Source organism: Megalobrama amblycephala, linkage group LG5 (assembly GCF_018812025.1).
Source record: "Megalobrama amblycephala isolate DHTTF-2021 linkage group LG5, ASM1881202v1, whole genome shotgun sequence".
In the NCBI taxonomy this organism is placed as follows: domain Eukaryota; kingdom Metazoa; phylum Chordata; class Actinopteri; order Cypriniformes; family Xenocyprididae; genus Megalobrama; species Megalobrama amblycephala.
Window position 1 is genome coordinate 6,821,899 of NC_063048.1, and position 22,720 is coordinate 6,844,618.

Sequence of the window (22,720 nt, forward strand, 5' to 3'; positions counted from 1 at the left end):
TGTCCTCAAAGGTCAAATATGAGCACACACAAACACAGGAAACACTTTGTCATTATTCAGAGTGTGTGTGTGTGTGTGTGTGTGTGTGTGTGTGTGTGTGTGTGTGTGTGTGTGTGTGTGTGTGTGTGTGTGTGTGTGTGTGTGTGTTCTGTGCTCTTGTGTTGCAATGAAATGAAGCTCTACTTACGGTCGGAGCTAAAGTCGTCCACGAGAATAATCTCCTGTATCAAATGAGGTGGGCTTCTCGTTAGTACACTGAAACAAAAGGAACAATATAATAAATGAACAAGATAAAAACCATATAAAAAGGATAATGTGTTGTACCTAATCCTAAATATTAAACTTCAGTGTGTAAATTGCCTGCACGTCGGTTTCTACAGACATTAATGATTCCTTAAAGGGATAGTTCACCCAAAAATGAAAATTATCCCATGATTTACTCACCCTCAAGGCATCCTGGGTGTATATGATCTTCTTTCAATCAAACACAATCAGAGTTATAATAAAAAAAATCCTGGCTCTTCTAAGCTTTATTAATGGGAGTGAATGGAACCCAAGATTTTGAAGCCCAAAAAAGGGCATCCATCCATCATAAAAGTAATCCATACGGCTTCAGGGGCTTAATAAAGTTTTTTTAAGAAAAATATCCATATTTATAATTTTATAAACTATAATCACTGGCTTCCCGGCTGTACGCGAGTCGAGTTCTGGCAGAAGACTCGAGCTCCTCTGGCATTTCTCTTTAAAAAAATCTCCTTTCAGACTTCTAATTTGTGACCAGTGTTTTGTTTTGTTTCGCTCTATCCTCTGTGCTTCCTCATTCGTCAATACGTTGTGTGTCGGGTGAAAGTTACCAGAAAAGCCAGTTATAAATATGGATATTTTTCAAACAAAAACGCATCGCTTCACTTCAGAAGGTCTTTATTAACCCCCTGGAGCCATATGGATTACTTTTATGATGGATTAATGCGCTTTTTTGGACTTTAAAATCTCAGTTACTATTCACTCCCATTATAAAGCTTGGAGGAGCCAGGATAATTTTTAATATAACTCTGAATGTATTTGGCTGAAAGAAGAAAGTCACATACAACTAGGATGGCTTGTGGGTGAGTAAATTATGGGATAATTTTCATTTTTGGGTGAAGTAACCCTTTAAATTATGCAGGTGTGCTGTTAATTCTTAAAGCAACTAAATTACAGTTTTTGTGGTTGGGTTCTTTTTACTTGAGCCAAAAAGCAGACACCTAGAAACTGCCCTAAACACCCTAACAGCTGCCTATAAAACCATGCTGATCGCATACCAACATGCCTTAGACCACCACTTGTGAAGAAGAAGTGCATTTTAGCATATGTTTTTAAAAGACTACTTGCTAGAATTGAATCTAATGTTTTCAGGCAATTAACTGCATGTTAATTGCAATTAAATGAAAATGTATTATAGTTTACATTTATTTCAAAGGCAATCAGTTGAACTATAGAGTGTGTTTTTTTAGACCCACTTAAGTAGTACATCTTTCATAATTACTTCTATTGTCTTTAAAATATGGTTAAAGTTTACTGCCGAATATAGGACAAGCATTTGTTGTAATCTAGAAGACTTTAATGCCATTTCTATTGAAACTTGTATGTCACGTATTCAAATATATTCATAATTATACATTTGTAATGATTAAATTTTAATATGGTACATTTAAGTTATATTAAAGTTATATAAAACTTTAATTTATATAAAACATTTAAGTTATATAAAAAACCTCTTGTACCCTTTTACAAAGTCTTGATTTTGGTTTTGGCTTCTACTAGAATAGGTTTCCATGCTAGAATGTTCAAAAACACCTTATTTTCCCATATTTATCATGGTTGCAGCTCCTCTCTTCCCAGTCTGTCAGTAACGCTCTGGGACGTGTTTCCCGAAGCGAACTATAGTCGCAAGTTCGGTCGTTACCAATAGAGTTCAATGGGAGTCACGACCATGGTTTACCAACGATGCTTTCGGGAAACGCACCCCTGTTTAGTTCCGGTCTCTATGAAGCCCCTCCTTCTGAAAACACAATGTGCTCTGATTGGTCAGCTGGACCCAGCTGGTGTGTTGTGATTGGTCAACCGTTTCGAGCGTGTTTAAGAAATGTCCCACCTCTTACCTTAAACTGCGAGTTTAACACACTACTAACTAACTCAACCAGGCCCCGCCCCTTTATTTTGCGTATGTGAGGAATGAGGAATGTCAGTGCTACAATGGAGGCGTTCAGGGAGTTCGAAAACAGTGACACTGATATAGAGAATAACTCTCGCTGGAGGGACTTTGTGCTTTGTGACTGCAGAGATTTTTCCTCTTTAACTTAAAATGTAATATCAAATAACATACTGCATTTAAAATTATAATCAAGTACTTTAAATGTACTTTAGTATATTAGTCAGTACATCAAATTAAGTTAACTTTAAAGTAAAACTTTTGACTTGACATTATTACAAAGAGCACTTTTTAAAAGTTAAGAAAGTCATTAAAGTGTGCTCTCTTTAAGTACACTTAAGTGGCCTTTTTATTTCATTATTATATTACATGCAAGTAAATTTTTTTAAAATATACTTTTAAGATTTTAGGTACACTACAGGTGCACATTCAATACAATTTAGTGCACTTCATTTTCCCAAGGGATTTTTGTAATCGCGTAGCAAACCACCCTCAACACAACACCTCAGCACTGTGGCAGCATCACTCGCATTTTCTACAGAAAACGATTTTAACCCTTTCATGCCTTTGCTTGACCTGTTTTAGATTTAAACTGATTTACTGAACTTTCACTCTCACCACACTAACAAACTGAACTGTAATTTCTGATGTAATGTATAGTCAGTTTGAGCCACACTGAAAAAAATGTCAACCTAACAATAGTAACATCTATGTTAAGATATAATTTAACATCACTGAATTTACCTAAATACATTAATTCATACCAACAAACAACATTTTTCTGGGTTAAATTAGGTAGAACTAGCTCTTAAAGGTAACAAGTGCAGGTTCTTCAGTGGTAACAGAAGGATTAACGCTGGATTATTCGCTTCATGTATGGAAGCGCTGCTGTAAAGCTGAATGTCAGTGTGTCTGGTACAGCTCTAGAAACTCTGTGTGTGTTCAATGCAGTGTAGGCTGTTACCTTTTAATAGTGCGCAGCAGGGTGGAGCGCGCCTCATTGTGAAAAGTGATGATGATGCTGGTGGGCGGCAGGTCAGGTTCAAAGGTCATAGAGGCACATCTGTGAATGCAGCAAACACACACAGGGGGAGGATCAGGGGTTTCATTGTCACGGCTGTGCGCACTATGTTAGAACAATGCTAAATGTGATAGATCACCACAAAGAAAATTGCATTGCCATAAGGAATGGATTTAAACATGGTCAAATATGTTAAACAGCTGAGAGTACTACACTCCTATAGACCTTAGGCAAAGACTATAGATATAGAAAGACTGTTCATTCCTATTACTTATGAATGGGAGAAATTGCAATGCACAATATGGGGGAATACGTCCTGCCTTCTAAGTAAAGGAGCCAATCGCTGATTGGTAATGTCATAGCGTCACTGCAGCTGCCGTTAGAAGCTCGGGTTCCCATAGAAAACTGAGACTCATGCTTAGGGCTGCACATGCGCATTAGCTCATCTAGCCTGAGAAATAAGCTTTTTTAACATTATTTGAGCATAAGAAACAACATTCATGGGACAGTTCATGTCAGATTTTGTTGCTGATTTGAAATATGTTATTTAATTGAGAGTTCACCAAGCAGTTATTGAGATTTCAGGATTCCTTCAATCAAATAGACAGGACTTGTTCTTAGATGCCTGAAATAGCTGCCTGGCTGGAGGCATTGCAAATATGGCCGCCGAGTGAACAGACTTTGCCTTAGGGTAGCGCCATATTTAATTTTTGACTGGAATGAAAACAAGGCTGTAGAATTGTGTGTGTTGTTCAGCTGATGAAACGTCTTTCCGGAAGAAAAAAAAGTACAGTACACAAAAACTCCATAAAACAGTTTTAGTGATGTGATTTGTGAACATTATGTGGTCTAGGACCTTTATAGAGTTCCATTGTAAAGACTACACGTCTATCCCTCAAAGCCTCATTTTCACCTGAATTAAAATTCAATATGGCTTCCAACCTGACTTAAGGTCTATTGGTAGCTGAATGCTAAATGCTAACAAGCAAAGTTTCAACACATAGATGTGTTTTGGAAAGGCTGTACAAATTTTGGTGACTACGACTGTGTTGGGGTCAAAAAAAATGCCAAAACTCAACATATATATCAACATATATATAGTGCCCTCCACAAATAATGGCACCCTTAGTAAATATGAGCAAAGGTGGCTGTGAAAATAAATCTGCATTGTTTGTACTTTTGATCTTTCATTCAAAAAATTCACAAAATTGTAACCTTTCACGGAAGGAAAAGAATTGAAAGTGGGGGGGGGGGATCACATTATGAAATAAATGTTTTTCTCCAAAACATGTTGGCCACAATTATTGGCACCCCTAGAAATTCTTATGAATAAAATATCTCTGAAGTATATTCCCAGTCATATTTACATTTTTTTTTTTTTTTAGCACACCAGGGTGATCATGAACATGAAATTGTCCAGCCATGACTTCCTGTTCCACAGGAGTATAAATGAGAAAAACCAAAGAATATAGTTCTGATGTGCAGCAAAAGATTGTTGAGCTTCACAAAATAGAAAGTGGCTGTAAGAAAATAGCTAAAGTATTGAAAATCCTCATTTCCACCATCAGGGCAATAATTAAGAAGTTCCAATCAACTAAAGATGTTACAAATCTGCCTGGAAGAGGACATGTGTCTAAATCGTCCTAATGCGAGGTGAGGAGGAACGTTTGAGTGAACAAAGACTCTCCAAGGATCACAGTTGGAGAATTGCAGAGATTAGTTGAGTCTTGAGTCTCAGAAAGCCTAAAAAAAATGATCAAACAGCACCTACATCCCCACAAGTTGTTTGGGAGGGTTTCAAGAAAAATCCGCTGCTCTCATCCAGAAACAATCTCCAGCATATTCAGTTGTCAGACAAGACTGGAACTTCAAAAGGGACCAGCTTCTATGGTCAGATGAAACTAAAAAAAAGAGCTTTTTGGCAGCAAACCCACCAGATGGGTTTGGTGTACACAGGGGTAAAAAATACCCCATGCCCATGGTTAAATATACTGCTGGATCTTTAATGTTGTGGACCTATTTTTCTGTTGGAGGTTCTGGACATCTTGTTCAGATACATGGTATCATGGAATCTATCAAATACCAACAGATAAAAAACTTCTTTTGCTAGAAATCTTATAATGGGCCGTGATTTGATCAAAACCAACACAAAAATGTGTCTCTGAGCACAAAATGAAGCTTCTGCCATGGCCGTCCCAGTCCCCTGACCTGAACCCTAAAGAAAATGAGTGGAGTGAACTGAAGAGAAGAAGCACCAACATGGATCTGGGAATCTGAAGGATCTGGAGAGATTCTGTATGAAGAAATGGTCTCTGTTATCTTGTCAGGTGTTCTCAAAACTCATCAGGCATTAAAGGTGAAGAGGTGAAGAGCTGTTATCTTGGGAAAAGGAGGTTGCAATAATAATGCATAATGTATAATAATGCCAATAATTGTGGCCAACGTGAACTAGAGAAAAACATTTATTTCATAATGAGCTTTCCCACCAATTTTCAATTGTTTTACTTCAATGAAAGGTTAGAATTTTGTGATTTTTTTTTTTTTTTTTGTATAAAAGATTAAAAGGATAAACAATGCAGATTTATTTTCATAGCCACATTTGCTCATATTTACCAAGGGTGCCAATATTAGTGGAGGGCACTATATATATATTATATTATATATATTGACCACTAAACAATAGAAATAAAACAATAGAAATTGGTGGGAATTATTAAATTTCTTACACATCTTATATTTTTTGTCTCTGACAAGCTACAGCAGAGGTTTTCTGTTTGTACATGAATATTTAGTGTTTTTCATAGTGTCGATTTTTAGCACATAAAAACATAAAAACAAATGTGGGTCTATTTGACCACCACAAAAGTTGTGCCCAGTCTTTGAACATAACAGAGGGTTCAAATAGCCAAAATAATTAACAAAAGAACATATTACCGATAGTGGCGTGTGTCTCTGATGGCGCGTTCGCTCCCCAGTCGGTCGCTCTCCTGCAGGTTGAATGCATGCTCTCTGTAAGGATCCTCACCTGCTTTCAGCTGCTTACTGGATAGAAAAGCCTTTTCATCAAACAAGCCCAAGAGCTGACCCTGCTGCTCGACCTTTGGTACATGAGTCACCTGACAGACAGACAGACACACAATTACACATGCTAGTTTAGTGTTATTAGTGTTTTATTAGGCAAGCATCACTGTTGCCATAGCTCAAACTTAGTGTTTGGGATTTGAACCAACCCCTAAAACCCTACACTGTAAAAATAAAGTCAACGGTTTACAAAGCTTTTTTGAGTTGAATTATTGTAAGTAAATGTCTTGACTGAATTGAAAATCTCAGGTTGCCATCATGGTAACAATGGCCTATTTTGACCAAGTAAAAACATTTATACGGAGTACAAAAAAAAAAAAAAAATTCCTCACTTGACACTATTGTGTGTAATGTCACATCATGACATTACAGCACAATAAGTTACTGAATGTGACAACAAAATCAAGAGCAAAAAAATATAAATAAAACTAGAAAATTGCCAAACATGCAACCATATTCATTACTCATGCAGGGAAGAGGCAAAATGGACCTTAACTACAGTGCACTGTAAAAAAAAATTCAGTCTAAAGGAGCGTAGTGATTCTTTACAAAGTGACATCACCAACTACTGGCCTGGCATGATAATGCAGCATTCTTTGTTGTTTTCCGTGTGAATGGGGATCGTTTTGACAGCACTGTCGTCTGTTTGTGAAAAACGCAAAAGGAAAAACTTTTTAATACATGATTGTCGTGTAAACGTACCATTTGTATCACTTTGTATCATCTTGTTTTTTCTGTGCTCACTCCCTGTTTTGTTTGTTCCCCATGTTCCTGCTCTTCATTTGTTGCCATGGTTACCAATTATGTTGCACACCTGTTTCTGGTTGAGTTTGTTGTTGTTTTGTGCATTTAAGCCCTGAGTTTAGTTCTGTTTATGTTTTTGTTCTCCTACAATTCCTGTTTTTTGTATTATCTTCTTTATTTTATTTATTAATAAAGTTAAACGGCTGATATGAAGATCTACCTCTCCCTGCTCCTTCATCTCTGTCTGCCTAATCCAAAGTGAAAAATATCTAATGTAATCTCTAGTAAATCTATCTTGATTAAGGAAGGTTAGGGTATTTTTACTGAAAAACAAGGCAAGAAATTTGAATAAGAAATCAATTTTTGCAGTGTGGCTTTTCACAGTTCAATATTTTCTCAGTCTAATAGTGCTTATATAACTTATGTTCTATGATTTATGCTTGCTGTTTAAACTATAGAGGCAAATCACATGGGTATTCATCACATGATACTCATGAGACAAAACAAAATAGATTAAAATTCCACACACAGACCTCAACACTGGATACGTGAAACATGATAAGGGTAACAATCAACTGAGCAGAAGAACAGATTATTTTGAGCAGAGGAGCGAACACATCAAGACATTACAGCACAATAAGTTACTGAATGTGACAACAAAATCAAGAGCAAAAAATGTAAATAAAACTAGAAAATTGCCAAACATGCAACCATAATCATTATTCATGCAGGGAAGAGGCGAAATGAACCTTAACCACAAAACCATTTTTTTTTTTTTCAGTGAAAAAAAAAACAAAAAACAATTCTTAGATCAAGTAACCAGTGCTGGAAAAAAATATGTATTTTTTGCCACTAGCCTGAAAGAAGACAAGTTATGGAAGCAAAATAGCTCAAAATTGACCAGTGCATGAAAACCAATGTGTTTGCCTTTAGTGACTTGCCTTAAGATCAACCATGCTTGACACTTAGAAATGCAGAAAAATGGAGCTAAAAGAAGAACAGAATCAAGCTGTGAGACTGAGATATGGTGTGGAAGCGTTCATGCGCTGTCGAGAGAGGCTTAGCCCAGAGCGACCTCACCTTCTATTTCTGAAGAAAGTGAAAATAGAGGTGACAATCCCTTTATCTACGTTCCATAAACACTTTCAGAAAGAGCAGCAGACACTTATGGATGCACTCAGACATCCAAAGACCTGATTTGTTCAAACCTGTTCATAAAGCTGCTGTGACTCTACTGTAATCACCTTGAACAGGCACTGTTAGCTTAGGTCTGCCAAATGTCCTCTATACAGAATCACATTTTGTATCATATTTTAGCATCTTACACAGATTTATTGCAGATTTTAGACAGTATTCATTGCAGTTTGATGGATGGACCATGTGTGTGTGTGTTGTGTGAGATTTGGCACTGGCTGTTGCATAATTTGTTTAGGTAGAAGCGAAATTGTTTTGTCTTTAATGTTCCACTTAAGATGCAATTTTATTTATTTTTTACCACAGATTAATTATTATTATTTTATAGCCATAGTGATATATAATTGCAGGATTTTGACCTCTCTGTGGTCTTCCATCCAAATATAAGTTTTGATGGTTTAATGTTTGAAAATTATGAAATTAATAAATATTAGTATTGTAATATTAAATAGAATTATTATTATTAGATTATTTTTTTATTTAGTTTTTTTATTTTTATTTAGCAATAAATAATAATCATTTTATTATTAATACTATATTTGTACAATATCAATAATGATATATAATCACAAAATTTTGGAACAGCAAACTATTAATCGCATTTTACAACGCAATCATAATTTGTATCAGAAAATTGTAATTTTATTTTTTCCCCTAAATCATGCATCCCAACAACAGATACTATGAAGTAACATGCCGACGAGCCACACATGCTGCAGACATACAATGTTATTGTGTAGAATTTCATTTTTGTTGGGTCACGTGTGCTTGTTTTCCTTTACTGAAGTTGTTCATAGTTCTCAGGTGTGAAAGTCAAGTGAAACGACATCATCTTACTAGACATTCTCTGCTAGAAAACTGCAGGTTGCTGTAAATGTGTCCTCATTCTCATCAGCAGGCCTGATCAGAGCTAATGAGATGCATATGCCACTGGCTATGACAGAACGCATCTGCAGTGTAACAGCCATATCACCACAGCTTGAACGAAGGCACCTTCACTGTTATTCAGGTAAGATTCACAGGAACTACTGCAGAACATTTTACTGGAACATTTGGTCTACTGTGTCACAGTCGGTGATGAGAATGGAATTAAAGTGTAAAGATTAATTTAAAGGTGCCCTAGAATTGAAAATTTAATTTACCTCGGCATAGTTAAATAATTAGAGTTCATTACATGGAAATGACATACAGTGAGTCTCAAACACCATTGTTTCCTCCTTCTTATGTAAATTTGATTTGTGCAAAAGACCTCTGAAGAACAGGTGAATCTCAACATAACACCGACTGTGACGCAACAGTCGGGATCATTAATATGTACGCCCCCAATATTTGCATATGCCAGCCCATGTTCAAGGCATTACACAAGGGCAGCCAGTATTAACGTCTGGATCTGTGCACAGCTGAATCATCAGACTAGGTAAGCAAGCAAAGACAAAAGCGAAAAATGGCAGATGGAGCAATAATAACTGACATGATCCATGATAACATGATATTTTTTAGTGATATTTGTAAATTGTCTTTCTAAATTTTTCGTTAGCATGTTGCTAATGTACTGTTAAATGTGGTTAAAGTTACCATTGTTTCTTACTGTATTCACGGAGACAAGAGCCGTCGCTATTTTCATTTTTAAACACTTGCAGACTGTATAATTCATAAACACAACTTCATTCTTTATAAATCTCTCCAATTTCCAGTGTGTAATGTTAGTTTTAGCCCGTTAGCCACAGAGCACTATGAAACTCATTCAGATCAAATGTAAACATCCAAATAAGTACTATACTTACATAATCGGGTATGCTGCATGACGAACACTTTGTAAAGATCCATTTTGAAGGTTATATTAGCTGTGTGAACTTTGTTTATGCAATGTATTATAGAGTTGCGAGCTTGGGGGCGGGGAGCGCGAGCATTTAAAGGGGAAGCAGCCTGAATCGGTGCATATTTAATGATGCCCCAAAATAGGCAGTTACAAAAATGAATAAAAAAAATCTATGGGGTATTTTGAGCTGAAACTTCACAGACACATTCAGGGGACACCTTAGACTTATATTACATCTTGTGAAAAAGTGTTCTAGGGCACCTTTAACAAAACTCAAAACAAAACACTCTAGGCAAAGAACATGAACAGAACAAAACACAGGGCTTAAATACTCAGAACCAAACCAATTAACACACAATGAATAACCATAGAAACATGAAAACCAAGGAAACTAAACTAAAACATGAACAAAACCAAAGCAAACACAGAAAGTTCAGAGGTGATATGTCAGATAAATAACTTTCTTTGAAATACCTTGAAGTATAGTTTAAATGCCATGGTAATCATTCAGTAACATAACAATACATAATAAAAGGGTCCAAGATCACTAGCAAAAAAAGTCAAGACACTACAGGCAAAATTCTTGTTTTTCATGTCAATTTGGAGATTCTGGACTTTTTGAGCTATTTGGGCTTTTTATAATGTGTTGTTTCCGCATTTAAGTGCTATAATCGGGTCCCAGATGCATCTACCAACCCAGAAAACGTGAAAAAGGACAACCCAGTAACTTTGTTTTGGCAAGCCTTTCTCTGCAAGCATATAAAAAAATTAGCCGCTCTGATTTCGCTCCCCTTGTGACGTAGGAAGGGCATCTTATTATAATATCACAGCCCCTTAATCTGCATTTAATTTCCACCCATGGCGCAGTCATTTTGTTTTCGCAAGCATCAACGTGTACCAGTTCTAACGCCATGACAAAAGTTTGAGCAAAGCATGCTAACTGTTCTGTTGTTGGCTGCACAGAGGAGCACTGAACACTATTTAGAGTCTTGTTAGCTTGGATAGCCTGCAAGTTGACCCTGGCAAGCTCGATTGCTAAAAAAGGAGCGTTTCTGTTCGAAAAAATTTATCCACTAACCATTTAGAAATGTCCAGTTTCACTCTAAAAGTTGTAACTTCTTCCTGAGTCTCTCCATCAGTGTCGATTCCGGTTTGAACAATGTAAGGCTGAACACCGTTACTGACAATCCTCATTTTGAGATTGCGTGAGATTCTCCAGCTTTGTTGTTGTTGAGCAACCGAAGCACGAGCTGTTAAAGCTCCGCCCTCTTATGGAAAGCGGCCGGGAGCAGCAGCTCATTTGCATTTAAAGGGACACACACAAAAACAGTTTTTGCTCACACCTAAATAATGGGAAATTTGACAAGCTATAATAAATGATCTGTGGGGTATTTTGAGCTGAAACTTCACAGACACATTCTGGAGACACCAGAGACTTATATTAGATCTTGTGAAAAGGAGCATGATAGGTCCCCTTTAAGTGTTTATTTTATCGCACTTTATCTATTTACATATGTAGATTTCAGTTACAATACATATCTTCAAAGGCTGTTTTCACAAAATGATTTTTTTTCAGTCAGAATTTCTTTTAAGTAGCACTTGCATACACATTTTATTCCTAAAAACATGAACATTTATGAAGTGGTAAATAGAGATATCCAAAATTCCCTCTAACTTTAATATGTCAACAATATGAAACAAGAATTCTGAACCTGGCTTTATCCAACGCTCTGGAAATTTTGTGCAAACTGGTGCATATTTAATTAGATAATGTATCTTTTGCATATTTAAACATTACATTTCAGAAAACTTTTAAACAAAAAATATTTAAAAATGCAATTCTTAATGTAATCAACAGGGGAAGTATGGCGATATCTATTCATTAAGTTTTTTTAAATGACAAATTATATTATTATAACATTTGAGTGAATTTTTTAAATGCACAATGTATTATTATTATAAATATAAATAAATATTATAATATTTATTATATTATATTTGCTTTTGTTTTTCAGCTTTTTGTTTTTTCTTTTTAGAACTGTCCAAAAGAGCATCTAGCGGTGTTACTGAAAGCTTAACTTTGTAGGCCATTTGTACAGAGGAGTTAATATGCTCCCTAATTTGCTTTATTGTATTGCTTTATTGCATAACAATCACTGATCAACCCCTTTAGTCGAGTAACAGCCCTGATATGAGACATCTGGTTTGTGTTGTGTGTGTCCAAGCTGTTTGGCTGTTTACATGATGCATCAAATGGACAAGTACAACAAAATCAAACCAGGCCATTAGCAGAACTGCACTAATATAATCAGTTTGTGCTTGGGAGTAACATGCAAATGAGGCTGGGAAAAGTTTGCGAAAGCAAATATTGCTCACTGCAACAAACGATCCGCTTTGCATAAAAGGCACATCTAATAAATTGACTGTGGAATGGGAAGTGCATCTGTTACTCTTCCTAAAGTGAACATGAGACAGATGCCTGCACTGATACTTCAGTATTTGTTCCCCTCATAAAGAAATATTAGCCGAGACTGATGCACTGCAAAAAGGCCTCGGCAAAGGGAGGATCTGCTATTGGCTCAGGACAAATAAATAAATGCATTGTGCAACAATGCTCTGGAGGCACTGTCCATATAAAATCAGCTTGAATTAGTGCTTATAACTGTGATAAAGCACCCAATTGATCTCCACGCATATAGGCTATCCTTTTCTTTCAGGACTTGTGAATGCACTTCTGTCATTAATAGAGTGAAAAGGCAGAATCATTTCATCTTATTTTATAGGCAGAGGCACAAAAATAGGGTAGATCAGATATCAAAGCAGGCTAATGGAGAGCGGGATTACTCTAGGTAAAGTAGAGAATTACTGTCACTTCATAGCGCTCAGCTAATGGGGTATTATGAGGACAAAGCCACTGCTGGTGAATTGTTATTAGTAACGGACTCATATCTGTATTATGAGTCGAGTAACAATAGCCAGGCTGATAAATCTTTTTAAAATGATCTGCACTAGAGTCTGTTTATAAAATATACAAACAGTATAGACTGAAAAAATAATTGGTGTAGAAATAATTGCTAGTGAATTCCACAGACAATTACAAAGAACAGCATGCAACACACTATATAGAGTGCTGGTTCCAGAAGTTTGTTTTTCATTCATTTCTCCCATAGGGATTTCAAAAAAGACTTTATTAAGGTGTTATAAGCCATGAACCAAACCAATCAGCTATGAGGAAAATCACAACATTACAATCTTTGATTTTAAGCAAAAAATAAGGCAAAGGTAAAAGACTGTGTGCTTAACGGCTTTAGTGAGGGAAAGAACTACAATCCCACGAAGCACTGAGAACAGCATAATTGAATTAAAAACTCTTACAACTTTAAAAATGTTGATTATATGTATCCAAACTGCCAAATAGATATTTTTAATATTATCTATTATCTTTGTCAGCAGGTTTATTAGGCTGCTGTCACTTTAAGAACTGGCGCATAAATCCATTATACTGTTACACATGCATTTTCATTCTCAACTGTTTATGTTCACTTAAAACATAACTGACTGTGTTTACATGAATACTGGCCAGGACAGGCATTTTGACATTACTTTGTATGTGTTTGACTGTTTAAGTGCAATAAGCAGCTAAAATGAACTCAATTTAGTACTGAGAGGCGACTTTATGTGCACGCATTTTGGGTGTGCACACAAAATCTGTGGGAATAAGAAAAATAATACGCAATCCGCGCAAACCCAGCTGAAATTCAAGCCCTGTAACACCAACAACATTCATCTGCATAATGAAACGAAGTGAGTGAGGGGCAAGGTTATTACAGTTTTGCATTTTTCATTAGTTTTTATTTTTATTTCGTTTTGACTTTTTGTTTTCAAATTCAGTTTAGTTTTAATTAGTTTTTAAAGTGGGTTTGCTAGTTTAGTTTAGTTTTTATTTTTTGAAAATGCTTAGTTTTAGTTTAGTTTTTATTAGTTTTAGTGTTAGTTTTAGTCTTTTTTGTAATTTGGGTTATTTGTCAGGGGCAAGATTCAAAAAGGTCAGAAAAAGTATTGTGTAATAATAACAAAAACATCATACAATTTTAGAAAATATTCATTCAAAAATAAAACCAGTCCATAAAATGTACATATGGGCACAAATATGTAAACAGTCTCAACACTCTGCAGTAAGTGCAAAATGTGTAAGTGACGTGTGCCAGTAAAAAACCTAAAGAGCCAACAGACTAAAGAAGACATACATAAACCGCATGTATTCAACCCATTTTTGAGCCACAACAAGACATTTCTGTCAGATTGTCAGGGAGCTCAATCTGAAAAGAACATGACAAATAACAAATAAAAAAATAAAATAAAATGCAGATTTCCATTTTTTTTTTTAGTGTGTGTGTGACACCTTCACAAAATATACACATTTAACACCCTATACAAAATTCACACCCCATTGAAATTCCTTTACCTCTTACAAAATCCACACACAGTACCAAAAATCTACACATCTTCTATACAGAATTCACACCCTATACAAATACCACAGCTGTACAGTTTCCACACCCTATACTAAATTTACCCTATACAATAGCCTACTCATCTGGATTGAAGCAGCAAACATTCAGTGTTAGATAGATGGATAGATAGATAGATAGATAGATAGATAGATAGATAGATAGATAGATAGTAGATAGATATTAGTTAGATGGATAGTTATTAGTTAGATATTAGTTAGATGGATAGATGGTTATTAGTTAGAAAGATATTAGTTAGATAGTTATTAGATAGATATTAGTTAGATGGATAGATAGTTATAGCAGTGTGAACAGTTTTCCAACAAACGGCAACCAACTCTGACTAGGCCCCATTTAATCACGGTTCAAGTGACCCAATTCCGATTTTTTCCTCCCATGTGGCACAGATCGGATATGAGTCACGACCGTGTAAGCAGGAAAAAAGCGCATGGATTGATTTTCCAGATGGTTTCAGGCCTCATTCATATGTGGTTATAAATCAGATATGAATCGGATACGTGCGTTTGCGCCTGCAGTGTAGCGGACAGATCGGATATTCCCCTGTAAATGCACTCCTGCGTCATTGAAAAGTGAGGGTTTTTTAACATTTCGGGTACAGACATACCTATAACAAACGGAACATTTGTTGATGGCGATTATTAATTTAATTTGTTTGTGTTAAATAAAAGGCGATCTGACGTTGAAATGTGTTGCTCTTCAAATCACACTGAGTGTTCGTTGTCACTGTTGTCAGTGACGCGGCTCGTGCACAGACGCGCGCTTCAGTCCCCATTCGTTCCATTGAAACAAAAATAAAAAGACACAAACTTGCAACTGCCCTTGATATACAATCACTGATGAATGCATTTGTTTTAATGACAAAAAAAAACCTAGTATAGATGGCGGATTCGACGAAGCTGAATATCACCCGTCCCGAGTATTCTTCAACTCACACGCTTCCAGCAGAGCTGCGTAGGTAACTGTCGTGAAAATTTGAATTTTTATGCAGGGATGTAACATTGCATTAAAAGGGTTTCAATGAATTCATGTCAATAAATTAAGCTCAATGTACATTGAAATTGATTTGTGATGTCGAATAGGCATTTTTGGTAGTTTCGCAATCAGTGTAAAAAGGACACATCCGTACAGGTCCTTTTAAAAGAAATTAAGCAGCGTCCAAAAAAATCGATATGCAAAAGATCGGATTGTGCATTAGACTTGAGGTAAATGCGGCCTTAATCTGACCTGGCTACGAACTGTTGCCATGACGATGAGGCAAGTCCCCTGCAAAGACGGCTTTTGACCGCCCGCGCCTCACGCACACACAACAAAGAGCAAAGCACCGGAAACGTGACATCGCAGCTTGTTCGTTATAAAAATAAATCACAGTAAAAAAATGAAAACTCAAAAGGTACAATAGTCCATAGTGCAATCCGTGCCATTCAGAAGAGCACGTTAAGAGAGGTAACGTTAACCAACATGAGCAACGCAGGTCCTTCAGTGACATAAAACTTGTAAACTTGATTTTTTCTCACATTTTTTTCATTTTGGGTGAACTATGCAGAACACATTTGGATTGAAGCAGCAAACATTCAGTGTAAGAGTAAACAAATTACATTATTTAATATTTGAATCACAGCTTATATAGTGTTTTGACATCGTTTTTAAACCACTTTTTAATGTGTGTTTGTGTAAAGGTGTTCACGAGATACCAACCTTTCGCGAACTTTCAACGGCGTCGAACACTCGTGGAGACGCTGTGTGCACGGAGGGGAGGGGATGTGTGTGTGTGTGTGTGTGTGCGCGCGCGCGCGCTGGTATGTGAGAGAGACGCAGGGAAAGGAAATGCAGCTGAACGTTATTTGCTCTATGAAAGACATTGACAAAAACGAAAACTAAGGACATTTCATCTATAATTTTATTTTATTTGAGTTAGTTTTGCCAAACACACATTACAGTTTTAGTTAGTTATCGTTTTTTTGTAATGCCTCGTTTTTATTTTATTTCAGTTAACGACAATGTTTTTTCCCACCTAGTTTTCGTTTTTTCGTTCGTTTTCGTTAACGATTATAACCTTGGTGAGGGGAGGCGGGTTTGTGTGTCAACTCACTGTCGGAGAGATGAGAGAGAGTGAAAGAGAAGCTTCATTATCGTTAAGTATCGAAAAGGCCCTCCACAATTATTGGCACCCTTAATAAATATGAGCAAAGGCGGCTGTGAAAATAAATTTGCATTGTTTACCCTTTCATTCAAAAAATTCACAAAATTCTAACCTATCATTGAAGTAAAACAATTGAAAATGGGGGGGAAAGCTCATTATGAAATAAATGTTTTTCTCTAGTTCATGTTGGCCACAATTATTGGCACCCAATTATTGCAACATCCTTTTCCAAAGATAACAGCTCTAAGTTTTCTCCTATAATGCCTGATGAGTTTGGAGAACACCTGACAAGAGATCAGAGATCGTTCCTTCATGCACAATCTCTCCAGATCCTTCAGATTCCCATCTCCATGTTGGTGCTTCTTCTCTTCAGTTCACTCCACTCATTTTCTTTAGGGTTCAGGTCAGAGGACTGGGATGGCCATGGCAGAAGCTTCATTTTGTGCTCAGTGACACATTTTTGTGTTGGTTTGTTTTGGATCATTGTCCCGATGGAAGATCCAACCACGGCCCATTATTGGATTTCTAGCAGAAGCAGTCAAGTTTTTATTTTTTATCTGTTGGTATTTGATAGAATCCATGATGCCATATATCTGAACAAGATGTCCAGGACCTCCAGCAGAAAAATAGGCCCACAACATTAAAGATCCAGCAGTATATTTAAGCGTGGGCATGGGGTACTTTTTATCCATGTGTGCACCAAACCCATCTGGTGGGTTTGCTGCCAAAAAGCTCTTTTTTTTAGTTTTATCTGACCATAGAAGCCGGTCCCGTTTAAAGTTTCAGTCTTGTCTGACAACTTAATATACTGGAGATTGTTTCTGGATGAGAGCAGAGGATTTTTCTTGAAACCCTCCCAAACAACTTGTGGGGATGTAGGTGCTGTTTGATCATTTTTTTTTAGGCTTTCTGAGACTCAAGACTCAACTAATCTCTGCAATTCTCCAACTGTGATCCTTGGAGAGTCTTTGGCCACTCAAACTTTCCTCCTCACCATGCGCTAGGACGATTTAGACACATGTCCTCTTCCAGGCAGATTTGTAACATCTTTAGTTGATTGGAACTTCTTAATTATTTCCCTGAAGGTTGGAAATGGGGATTTTCAATGCTTTAGCTATTTTCTTACAGCCACTTTCTATTTTGTGAAGCTCAACAATCTTTTGCTGCACATCAGAACTATATTCTTTGGTTTTACTCATTGTGACGAATGATTAGGCGAATTTGGTCTTTGTGTTTCCTCATGTTTATAATCCTGTGGAACAGGAAGTCATGGCTGGACAATATCATGTTCATGATCACACTGGTGTGCTAAAAAAATGTAAATATGAATGGGAATATACTTCAGAGATATTTTACTCATAAGAATTTCTAGGGGTGGCAATAATTGTGGCCAACATGTTTTGGAGGAAAACAATTATTTCATAATTATTTAAGTAAATATATATATTTAAGTATTAAATATATATATTTAGATATTTTGAGAGCATAGAGATCGACTTGATTATGTAATTTGCAGTGCTTCATAGGAGTGGGCGGGGCTAGATCTATTTTGCCAGTTTTTGCATGTGGCAACTCTCTGATTAGTGGAATTTTCCTTACAGCATCAAGGCTAATGTAGTTTTTCACCACAAATTCTGCTGTTAAACATGATTATTTAAAAAAATAAGTGAATAGTTTTATATATATAATTATATATACATATATATATATATATATATATATATATATATATATATATATATATAGTCAAATCAGAAATTATTCAGATATTTTTGATATATTTTTAGTGGGTGCAGGACACTATAGTTCATTTATGTAAGTGAGGATAGTAAAATAAAGTAAACTGTGACAAATTATACCAAAAAATTCTTCATACAGTGGACTACCAGTAAAACTGATAACAATCTGGAACCAAAAATTATTCAGACAATTTGACCTGACCATGTTTTGCTTAAGTGTTATCTGACATTATTAAGATATTTTTTTCTGACAAAGTTTAACTCTGAGAGCTTGTCATATTTTATTAACATTTTTTAAAAAGAGTTTATAGCGAATAAACTGTAATAATGAATGAAATGTTCAAGGTGTCTGAATAAATTTTGGTTTAACTGTATATTATATGTGTGTGTGTGTGTTGAAATATTGTATGAAAACATTTTAATTACATTTCAGCTAATATGTGTAGATCATAGTTGCTGTAATTATATCAGCACTATATTGGCCATCCCACCCACTGAATATTAGTTTTCTATAATGATCTTTAATATATAGAGAGCATAGAGCAATTAAACTGAATATTATGGAAGAATTATCTGTAACTATTATAAATGTTAAGATAAATGTATCATATTTTCCACAGAAAATCTTGTGTAGATCATAATCGCCACGGCCCTGGATAAAAGGTTTTAACAGAGATCATTCAGAACTCATTTTACCATCAGCATTTCCAGGTATTTGTGCAGGTAAACACATATATATCTGTTTTTCATGACACTCAACATTCATGGCCGGCGTCACACATGTGATGCTCTGTTGCCATGGAGCTACAGGACACAGTTCAGGGATGCAGGATTCTCTGATCTTGTTTAAAACATCTGCATTTTTCACATGCATGCAAATGATTGTTCATTAAACAATTTAAACATAAGATGTGATTAAATCCTTGATTCAGTGATCATTTCTAATCAAATCACGCATTCTTTCTGGAAGACAGCAGATACTGAGAAGTCAAATGTGAGCATTTGCCCTCGAGCTGATGAATGTGGCGTCAAACTGTGAGAAGAGCAAAACAAACAGCAAACAGCTGTCCTGGAGTACAGATGACTCAGATCGCCTGTCAATATCTAAAACCCCACATCATTTGACTGAATCATCACTGTTTTGTCATTCTCACTTCATGTCAGTTTGAATCTGAGTTTGAAAATGAATATATCAGAAACAGAAGCTTTCACAACAATATCAACACCGCTTGTTTGATCAGTCAGGTTTAGTACTATAAAAAAAAACAAGTTTAAAAATCCTATATTTTCTATAAAATTAAGTTTTAACATTTCCCCCCAATATTATTGGGACTACTATTACAGTACTATTATCTATTCTAAATTATCACATATTTGGAATGTCGGAATCACTCTTTAAAAATAAAGGTTCCAAAAAGATGCCATAGAAGAACCATTTCTGTGCCACCGAAGAACCTTTCAGAGAACACTTCTTAAAGGATTAGTTCACTCTCAAATTAATTTTTCCTGATAATTTACTCACCCCCATGTCATCCAAGATGTTCATGTCTTTCTTTCTGCAGTCGAAAAGAATTTAAGGTTTTTGATGAAAACATTCCAGGATTATTCTCCTTATAGTGGACTTCAATGACCTCCAGACGGTTGAAGGTCAAAATTACAGTTTCAGTGCAGCTTCAAAGCGTTCTACACGATCCCAGACGAGAAATAAGGGTCTTATCTAGAGAAACCATCACTCCTTTTCTAAAAAAATACTTAACCATAAATGCTAATCTTGAACTAGCTCTCTTCTTCTTCTCTATTAGAATTCCGGCAGTGTAGACACTGCTAAGTGTACTACTGCCCTCCACAGGTCAAAGTTTGAACTAACTGTTATATACTTGCACTAGCATATTGTATATGACAATTTAGTTCAAACTTTGACCTGTGGAGGGCAGTAATACACTTAGCAGTGTCTACACTGCTGGAATTCAAATAGAGAAGAAGAAGAGAGCTACTGCAAGACGAGCATTTATGGTTAAAACGTATACAATTTTTAATTGTTTTTTTAGAAAATGAGCGATGGTTTCTCTAGATTAGACCATTATTTCTCGTCTGGGATCGGTGTAAACTGTAATTTTGACCTTCAACCATTTGGGCTCCACTGAAGTCCACTATAAGGAGAACAATCCTGGAATGTTTTCATCAAAAACCTTAATTTCTTTTCGACTGAAGAAAGAAAGACATGAACATCTTGGATGACATGGGGGTGAGTAAATTATCAAGGAAAATTTAATTTGAAAGTGGACTAATCCTTTAAAAGAACTTTTTTTCTTAGTGTGAGGAACATTTTAATAACCTTTTTCCATTATAAAGAACCATTTGTGCATTTGAGAGTTTCCATGGATCTTAAAGGTTCTTCATGGAACCATCAATGGCCATAAAGAACCTTTATTTTTAAGAGTGTATAATAAAATTCTATTTAGGGCTAGAGCTAGTTCCAAATTATAATCCAAATCCAAATATGAATCCAGAACAAATGTCTAATTACATTCCTATTGGATTACTGAGAAATTACACGGTGTTATTGATAGCCTGCATAGTAGGTTAAATCCTAACAAAGGCAGCACATGGATCTGCAAAACACACACACACACACACACACACACACCTGCAGCTGGCTTAAGGAAAAGCCTCTTACATGCACCTGACATCACGCTGAGATCCACACATACACACACACACACACACACACACACTGGCTGCATATCAACATACATAAGCGCGTGCATTACAGCAGAGATGTGAAATGTGCAGTAAACATCATCAGTCACGAGCAGCAGTGATCAGCATACAGCCCACATCATCATCATCATCATCATCATTACTCACGATCAGAGGAAGAGTGCGCTCTTCCAGCCTCCCGGAGGAGGATTTCTGCCCGTGGTTCTTCAGCTGGGAGCCCGAGGAGGAGGAGGAGGAAGAAGAGGATGGTTTGCTGTCCTGCCACAGGTAATAGAAGGTGCCGAGGATCCAGGCCACGGTGAGGATGAGAATGGCGTTGGCCCGAATCCTGCGCATCATGAGCGGCTCCGAGCGCTTGGCGACCCGCTCCGTGTGTGTGTGATGTGTTGTCGGTGATGATGAGGATGATGATGAAGCCGTGCGCAGTGAACAGCCTCTCCAGACTAGAGCTGCGCTGATCGAGCGGATCTCTGGCGGGTTTCGCGCAGGTCCTAGAGCCCGCCTCACCTCACACATCTCATCACGTGTGCCAAATATGCAGTGACTTTCACATGATTCTATACATCATAGTTATTTAAAATAATTTATTTAAAAAAAAAAAAAGTTTTTTGTAATATGTAAGTATAGGCTTATAATAAAGTGGCCATCATTTAAACCTTTAAACAGTTTATTTGTTCATTCATTTTCTACAAATGATCTGTGAAAGGGTGATTCAGAAAATAGTGATTAACAACGATGGAGGTTAAAGGGTTAGTTCACCCAAAAATGAAAATTCTGCCATTAATTACTCACCCTCATGCCGTTTCACACCCGTAAGACCTTCGTTAATCTTCAGAACACAAATTAAGATATTTTAGTTGAAATCCGATGGCTCCGTGAGGCCTCCATAGGGAGCAATTTCCTCTCTCAAGATCCATTAATATCAATGAATTTAAATCAGTTCATGTCAGTTCAGTGGCTCAATATTAATATTATAAAGCGACGAGAATATTTTTGGTGCGCCAAAAAAACAAAATAACGACTTATAAAGTAATGGCCGATTTCAAAACACTGCTTCAGGAAGCTTCTGAGCGTAATGAATCAGTGTTTCGAATCATGATTCGGATCGCGTGTCAAACCGCCAAACTGCTGAAATCACGTGACTTTGGCGCTACAAACTGCAGATTCGACACGCTGATTCATAACGCTCCGAAGCTTCCTAAAGCAGTGTTTTGAAATCGGCCATCACTATATAAGTCATTATTTTGTTTTTTTGGCGCACCAAAATTATTCTCGTCGCTTTATAATATTAATATTGAACCACTGTACTCACATGAACTGATTTAAATATGTTTTTATACATTAATGGATCTTGAGAGAGGAAGTGTCATTGCTCTCAATGAAGGCCTCACGGAGACATCGGATTTCAACTAAAATATCTTAATTTGTGTTCTGAAGATTAACGAAGGTCTTACGGGTGTGAAACGGCATGAGGGTGAGTAATAAATGACAGAATGTTCATTTTGGGGTGAACTAACCCTTTAAAACCAACCACTTTT

The 22,720-nt window shown here is 36.4% G+C and overlaps 1 protein-coding gene across 1 annotated transcript in view; it reads right to left on the reverse strand.

Moving 5' to 3' along the window:
- Positions 1 to 21,677, reverse strand: part of galnt16 (UDP-N-acetyl-alpha-D-galactosamine:polypeptide N-acetylgalactosaminyltransferase 16) — a 67,388-nt gene extending 45,711 nt beyond the window's left edge. The window contains exons 1-4 of the mRNA XM_048190522.1: positions 21,330 to 21,677; positions 6,147 to 6,328; positions 3,156 to 3,254; positions 188 to 255 (exon numbers count right to left, since the gene is read on the reverse strand). Coding sequence (XP_048046479.1) covers positions 188 to 255; positions 3,156 to 3,254; positions 6,147 to 6,328; positions 21,330 to 21,521 — 541 coding nt within the window. The 5' untranslated portion in view covers positions 21,522 to 21,677. The remainder of the gene's footprint in view (positions 1 to 187; positions 256 to 3,155; positions 3,255 to 6,146; positions 6,329 to 21,329) is intronic.
- Between the last annotated feature and the right edge of the window lie 1,043 nt (positions 21,678 to 22,720).